Below are 8,196 nucleotides of genomic sequence, written 5' to 3' on the forward strand. Positions count from 1 at the left end.
ATAATGGCAAAGAATATGTAAATTATTCAGAAACCCTTTTGAGGTGAAATGATTTACAATTATGGAGTAAAATGACTTGTGTAATTTTACCTTAAGTTCCGCTAATTATGTCGGTGCAGAACATCAAAGGCCTGTGGGATTATTATAATTAAGTTTCGCTAATTATGTCGAATCAGAGCTAAGGTTTAGAAATTGGTTTAGTCTTTTCTTCAACTCATCAAAACTTTACTCACCTTCTTCCGACCAAACAAACTTAACGTCCTTCCTTGTAAGATTCGTTAACGGTCCCGCTATCTTAAAGAAATTTTGAACAAACTTTCTATAATATCCGACCAACCCTAAGAAACTTCAAATTTCTGTCACAGTCTTTGGTCTCTCCCAATTTATAATTACTTCAATCTTTGAAGGATCAACTGAAATTCCTTCTTCCGAAATTACATGTCCAAGAAAACTTACTCTTCTTAACCAAAACTCACATTTTGAAAACTTAGCATACAACTGTTCTTTTCTCAAAGTTTATAACACCATCCTCAAATGTTCATCATGTTCTTCCTCAGTTCTCGAGTAAATAAGAATATCATCGATAAATACAATTACAAACTTATCCAGATAATTCCTAAATACTCGATTAATCAAATCCATAAATACTGCTGGTGCATTTGTCACCCCAAATGGCATCACTACAAATTCATAATGACTGTATCGAGTCCTAAATGCCGTCAATGAAATGCTTTCTTTCTTTACTCTCAACTGATGATAACCTGAGCGCAAATCAATCTTCGAAAAGTAAGTGGCTCCTTGCAATTGATCAAAAAGATCGTCTATTCGTGGTAACAGATATTTATTCTTTACTGTCAACTTATTTAGCTCTCTATAATCAATACATAATCTTAGAGAACCATCCTTCTTTTTCACAAACAACACTGGTGCTCCCCAAGAAGAAACACTTGGTCTAATAAACTTTTTATCCAACAACTCTTGTAATTGTACCTTAAGTTCCGCTAATTATGTCGGTGCCATTCTATATGGTGCTTTCGATACTGGTTGGGCATTCGTGATCAATTCAATCCCAAACTCAACTTCTCTTTCAGGGGGCAAATTTGGTAACTCTTCGGGAAAGACATCTAAAAACTCTCTGACTATAGGTGCATCCTCAACTTTATTTTTAATTCCTTCATTCCCTACAACATATGCTAGAAAACCTTCACAACCTTTTCTTAACATCTTACAAGCCTTTAAAACTGATATCATAACACTGGGTTTTTCTACACTATCTCCCTTGAAATATACTTTCTTTTTGTTCGAGCCGGTTAAACATATTCGCTTCTTATAATAATTTAGATTCGCCCTATGCTTCGACAACCAATCCATTCCCAGAATCACTCCAAAGTCCCTCAGTTCTAACGGTAATAAATCCACTAAGAAGGTTTGTTCACCAATCATTAAGGGACAATCTAGATAAATTTTATCTACGAACAAATTTCTACCGTTTGGAAGTTTTACCAGAAATCTATTATCTAGACTTTGCACAGGTACATTTAACTTATCCATATATTTTGTATCCACAAAAGAATGGGCTGACCCCGAATCAAACAACACATGAACATCTTGAGCACAAAGTTGAAGCGTACCTGACATAACAACATGAGATTTTTTGGCATCCTGAGTTGTCATTGCGTAGGTTCGTGCCACTGCCCTAGGTGCTGGTTGTTGAAAAGGTCTTGCTGTAGAAGTCCTATTTCCTTTAGTTTCCACTATTTCCTGTCTCCTTTTTATGGGCAGTCCCTTGATAAATGACCTGGTTGTCCATAACTGTAGCAAGAAATCACTTTAGGCTTGGGACATTGAGAAGCTATATGTCCCTTTTCTCCATAATTGTAACACAACCCATCAGCTCGATAACAAATATCACCACCATGTTTCAGTCCACATTTCTTACACTCAGATGCGATGATCCTCTTATCACTTCCCCGAAACATCTCCGTCTTCCTTATATGTAGTTTCTTGTTGTCCTTCTTAAATCCTGAGTTAACACTCAATTATGTCTCTCTTCCTCATTTCTTATTGTTGAAGAATTGAGTGCGAGCTTCATAGTCCCTTTCTGTAATCCTCGCCTTCCCAACCAACTTATCAAATTGTTCCAACTCCAACAAGGACACCTTCTCTCTAATTTGGGGTTTCGGCCCTTCTTGAAATCTCTGACATTTTCTGGCTTCAGTATCAACCTGATGAGGAGCAAACCTGGAAAGTTCCAAGAATCTTGAGAGATACTCCGACATGGATATTCCTTCTTGCTTTAGTCCTAGAAACTTCATCTCCATCTCATTCTTCATACAGGTAGGAAAATATTTATCAAAGAATAATTCCTTAAACCTTGTCCAAGCAATTTTAGAACAATCCTCAGTCAGTTTAACCGTATCCCACCAAAATAAAGCTTCCCCCCTTAATGAGTGTGTTGCAAATTTTACCTTTTGCTCCTCTGAACATTCCGATATCTCTATCACTTTCTCCATTTCTTTAATCCATACATTCGCAATATGTGGATCCACTTCTCCTTTAAAAATCGGGGGATCTGCATCCTTAAAAGCCTTGTATGTACACCTTCGCTTATTCTCGCCTTCTTTTTCCATATTTTCAACACGTTCCCCATTTATTTCGGGAGTATCCGCAGTTGTTCGCCCCTCCATTAGGCTCTTAAACATATTCTTCATTTCTCCCAAAATCAATAACATCTCAGGGCTAATTTGTACACTGGATCCAGTCCCATCAGAATTTCCATCAGTCATCTTCTCCTACAATTCAACATATAATATTAATCCTACTTCATTCGGAATATGTACCGCACACATCATGATATACATCATAATAACGATCGATCGAGTACTAAACACTCATACACCTTATATTGACCATGTTCAAGAATTACGACTACGCATTTTCTAAGCGTACGTAAGGCCTAAAATTGGACTACCGCGATTCGAAATCCTATATTCATCCTATTTCTAAACCTTAGCTCTGATGCCACCAGTGACACCCTGGACCCCGGGATAACCTTAGAAACCCGAACCCGGGAACGCCAAACAAAACCAATCAACTCAATGTATGCTTACACAACCTTAAACTTAAATAATAATATATAATTCTTACAGTATTCCAAGTATTACAACCAAAGTTCACGATACAACCAAAAGTCTATTACACAAGCATTTTTCATTAAGATACTACACGCATTCATCGTCTACTAAGACTTAGTTCATCACATACTTATCCTTTCCTGAGCATCCTTCTCCAAAGTTCTTTCCTGTGGAAGTTAGTGACATAAACGAGTGAGCTCAGAAAGCTCAGTAAGCATATATAGTAGAATTCAACTGAGGTTTATCCGAGAAATCAAAGTTCATCAAACAAATATTCGAAAAAAGAGACATGAAAGATACTACAATTAACAAAAATTCATCATATAGTTCTCACAAGATTAAAACTGAGTATTCAAGCATGATAGGTTCATCAATTCATCAAGTTGGGATCCCGGCCAGCTAAATAATTGGTTTAGCTTTACTTCCAATTAGGAAGTATCATCATCAGTTCATCAATATCAATGCAAGAATACTCATTTTTCATCAGTGAAGCATTAGTCAAACTCAAATCATCATTTAAAATATCAACAGTGAATCAGTACAGTATATACTTACAGTGCACCGCTTAATTTACTCTCTATGAATCCCGAACTTCGAATTGATTTTACTGTCGATCTTTCTTCCTAAATACATAATTCAAAAATGCACATAAATTTTATTATTAATATAACCTATTTATTTTCTAACTAAACTAATAATTACCGAATTACTAAATAAGATAAAGAAATTAAGTTCGCGATTAAGAAAAACTAACCGAATTCCTTGGTTGAAACAACCGAAGCGGATAATTCTATTTAAGGAAACTATACAAACTTAAATAAGGAAAGTAAGGATTCATTTTTCCTACATCCTTGATGTGGCACAATAGTAGGGAAGTTGGAAAAATATAGAAAAACTATCACATGACTTCCTCTATTTATTCCTTTTTCACAATTACATATAATGGTACCTTTCTATTTATTCTAATATACTTCACTTCTCGTTTTCAATGTGGTACAAAGATAGGTAGGGAAAAAAAATAAAAGTTAAGCAAGGAACATAATATCTAGAACATATAAGAACCCTTTTAAAACTCATACCATTAGCTTCATCAATCTTACCTCTACTTATTAAAATTTAAGGTCAAGTTATTCTATATATCCTCAGTCTTATTCTCTTCTCTTGCCGATGTGGGTTGTGAGATCTCCTTTTTATTACCTAAGATGCATATATCCCACATTGATTAGAGAATGAGACCAACCTTCCTCCAATGCCTATATAAACCCAACTTAGCTTTAGTTTCTACTTAGAAAACTTAAAACTTTCTCTTGGCTTCAATATAGCCAATTAAATTTGGTTTTAAAGTTTTAATATAAATTGAAGTAGATAAATTTCTCATAATCAAGTAAAAATTAGAGTTTTAAGGTTTAACTAGGCTTTACCAAGTCCAACATTGATGAGATATAAAAGATGTAACATCTCTTCCTTTATCAAACCCAAGGCTATGAAGCCAACACTTCAAAATAAACCAACTATGACTTGTAGCTTTGCTTTTGAATAATTCTCTTTGTCCCACATCGGGAAGGTTTTGCAAGAGATCGTTTCTCAACTCTATATATTGGGACTTGCAACAAACTTAAAAAATCATACTAGACTTGAAAGCTATTATAGCTTTTAGTCTACATCCACTTAGTCCCACATCGAGAAGGTGTGAAACTAACCAAGATACTTGCTCTATAAAAAGAGTTCTACTACTAATTTTATTTCCAAGGCAACATTTTCACTTTCAAGTGCAATGTTCCTTCCTACTAGGCTTTGTCTAGTAAAAGATGTGGGCTAATTTATTTTAGCTTGCGTGCTTTAGTTAAAATTTTCATCTTTCTACTCCTATTCAGCGCTTATCTCTTATCATCATTTCCTCTTTCCGTCATTCCTCTTCCTCATCCTATCACTTTGGTCTGTATCTCTTTTAATTTTTATTTTTTTTATGGGAGCTCGACATATTCGAGCAAACCAACAATACACAAGACAAAATTTAAAATTTAATCAAATATTTTTATAATATGCATAATACTTGTAAAAATAATATAAGCACATAAATTTATTTTACTTAATTATAATTTCATCGGGATATTATATTCTTGTCTTTTCTGACTTGCTTAATATCAGGATCTGACCATTCATGCCTAGGCTTGGGAATATATGGCTCATTTCCTGTTGCAGCTCTCATTGGTACATGAGGACCTCTCTCTATGCAATCCACATAGGCCTCATCTTGGGAAAGAAGATGTAGGTGCATCTTCACCTTCTAGTGGTGATAATTGTCTTTGTCCAGAAAAGGAATTTTGACTCCAACATCCTTCTTGTTCATCTTGCTGTTTGTTGTGATCTTTACACTCTTTGTACTTCAAGAGCTTGCTCTGATACCAATTGTTATTCCCTAACAATACAACAAGAATTACAGAAGGGGGGTTGAATGTAATTCTGGCTTCTTTTTCAAGAATTTTAAACAGTTCTTACTTGATAATATATAAGTGTTTGATTTGCAGAGTGCAGAATAAATACTTTATATGAATCAAAACACAAAGTAATAAAAACATATAGGCTTTTAAAACTTTCTGGTGGATTTGAAAGTATCCACCAGATATATATATATATATATATCAAATGAGAACCCTGTGAAGCTTGATTAGCTCACAGCTGCTTAAAAGTATGAACAACTAAACTTACAGAGAAATGCTATATAATACAGCTTGAAAATGTTTCTTTGAAAATGTGTGTGCTTAGTTCGATTGTTGTTCTACTTGCTACACTTGGTTTATATATCACCAAGTTTACATAACAATAAGACAAGATAATAAAACAAAACATATCTAGTCTAACTCCATGCTACTTCACTACTCTATTCCAGCATCTTTGAATATCTTCATAATAGCATGGAAATGTTAATGCTTCTTTGTTCTTAAATTCCTGCTAAACAGGATACCACATTCCTTTTGCAAACACCCAACGCATGTGACTGTGTTGTCACTGTCGACAGATATTTGAATTTGATCATCCGTCCGATACATACCTGTCATCCATCGGGTAGCTTTGTTGATCATCCGTCGGGTAGCTTTGTTGATCATCCTTCGGGTAACTATTTGTCACTTGACTCCACTTCATTTATACAGAATTACAAGACATCTTATATTTACATTTAGTCAACTTATTTTGCATATCTAAAAGTAGTCAACATGACTCATATGCTCCTACAGAATCTATACAAAGTTTTTCCAGAAATGTGCTACAATACTTATTTGTTACATAAGCTACTCACCCGGTGGATGTCAAATCATTATCCGTCGGGACTATATTGAATCATCCATCGGGACTATATTTGATAATCCGTCGAGTGCTACAAAGTTCACTAAGTTAAATCTACTAAAGTGTTTTGTTTAATTTATCATCAAGTTCACAACATATTCCTAACATATGCGAGTCCATTTAGTTGCATTCGCATGCATATAACATGATTCCGTAGGATGAGCTGTTTCTGATTGTTAGGTTGGTGTTGATTTGAGTGTAGTGATGTCGAATAGAATGATGATTAAGTCCTAATGAATTGATTTGCATGCCCAGAAACAATGTTTTCTTCACAATTCTTATAGATTACTTTTGAACTAGATCATGATCATACTTGTTTGTTGTTGAAATTGAATCACTTGGTTATATTTAGGATTTATGCTATTCTCGTAATGATGTAGGTGAAGGAATTTACGGATGAGCGGAAGCGCGAAATAACATTTATTCCGTAAAAACCATATACCGCACATATAGAAAAACGTATAAAAGGGAAAAACTGAGGAATCAAAACCATACCTCGTGAATTGAAGCTTTATAAAATTGGAGTGCTAGCAGTTACTCCTCAATGTGTGAAGCACTCTACCGGTATCCACCAAGAACAATCCGCTTCAATGAACCTTTTTATAAAACTAAGCTTTTATAAAATGGAGTTTTTGGGAGAGAGAGAGAGAAGAAGATGGAGGCTAGGGTTTTCACAAAACCAAAATTGTGTGTTATCTTTTTGAGCCATCCATCTCATTCTATTTATAGGACTCTCCTAGGGTTTTATAATATATCTTTATATATATATTAACCCCCCACATTTTATCTTCATAAAATGCTTTAATAATAATTAAAATTATTTTAATCATTATTTCTTTTCTTAACTATTTAGAAAATAATTCTCTCTCTCATTATTTCATCAAAGAAAATATTCTTTTATGGTGTGACCCTGTAGGTTCAATATTATGCCGGTAGTAGAAATAAATAATAATAAACTTTTATTAATTATTTATATGAATATTAAAATTCATTAAATATAATTAACTGATTAATTATATTTATTCTACATCGTGAGTGATGCTTCTCAACATATCGCGACTATCCGGATAATATGAATTCACTGCTTAGAATATCAAGAACCTGTCAGTGACTAGTTACCGTACAATGAATTCCTTCTACCCTTATAATATCCCGATTAAATACAAGGCATGGATCTTGTGTCAAGCCTATCAAATTTAATCATATGATTTCTTATTCATAATGCAAAGTTCATATTCATGCAAATTAGAAACTCCTTTCTAATTTCATACACTCTGGCCAGAGATTCCAGAACTCGCATACTAAGAATAACATAGGATATTCTCTTCTTATACTGGAAGGGGTAGATCCTCTATTGATGTTAACTATCTCTATACACAAATCCCTATGCCCAGAATAGACCTAATGGATGTCCTTGAGACTAAGGACTAAACTAAAGCACGGTTCATTATATATAAAATACCTTTAACGATCTCAAGTCTGACACTTGTACAACTATCACTCAGTGAATAACTATTGACACGTGAGTAATCTCCATTAGTTGTTCAACTTATCAAGTCATGTTCAGTGAACTTATTCCCTAATAAGCACCTACATACCAGCTATAGTGTCACCACACAAATGCCTATGAGAACAGACATCCTCCTGAAGGGAGCAAGCATAGTATGTACCAATCTTTGCGGATCCACTAACATCCGATTAGTTATCCTATGATCAG

General features: G+C 34.3%; 2 protein-coding genes across 2 annotated transcripts; both read right to left on the minus strand.

The window, feature by feature from the left end:
- Positions 1 to 1,005: 1,005 nt before the first annotated feature.
- Positions 1,006 to 1,979, minus strand: LOC141691250 (uncharacterized). The gene is made up of 2 exons (XM_074495988.1): positions 1,888 to 1,979; positions 1,006 to 1,798 (listed from the first exon to the last, which is right to left on the minus strand). Exons 1-2 carry the CDS (start codon positions 1,977 to 1,979, stop codon positions 1,006 to 1,008), a joined length of 885 nt encoding a protein of 294 aa, XP_074352089.1.
- Positions 1,980 to 2,054: 75 nt separating this feature from the next.
- LOC141691251 (uncharacterized) lies at positions 2,055 to 2,786 on the minus strand. The gene has a single exon (XM_074495989.1). It carries the CDS (start codon positions 2,784 to 2,786, stop codon positions 2,055 to 2,057), a length of 732 nt encoding a protein of 243 aa, XP_074352090.1.
- Between the last annotated feature and the right edge of the window lie 5,410 nt (positions 2,787 to 8,196).

The sequence above is a fragment of the Apium graveolens genome, chromosome 10 (assembly GCF_009905375.1).
Source record: "Apium graveolens cultivar Ventura chromosome 10, ASM990537v1, whole genome shotgun sequence".
In the NCBI taxonomy this organism is placed as follows: domain Eukaryota; kingdom Viridiplantae; phylum Streptophyta; class Magnoliopsida; order Apiales; family Apiaceae; genus Apium; species Apium graveolens.

Excerpts from the sequence above, each read along its gene's own strand:
- LOC141691250 (XM_074495988.1), bottom strand. The coding sequence starts at position 1,979 with ATGTTTCGGGGAAGTGATAAGAGGATCATCGCATCTGAGTGTAAGAAA. Across the intron at positions 1,799-1,887 it reads ATTTGTTATCGAGCTGATGG|GTCATTTATCAAGGGACTGC; the intron begins GTTGTGTTACAA and ends ATGGACAACCAG.
- LOC141691251 (XM_074495989.1), bottom strand. The coding sequence starts at position 2,786 with ATGACTGATGGAAATTCTGATGGGACTGGATCCAGTGTACAAATTAGC.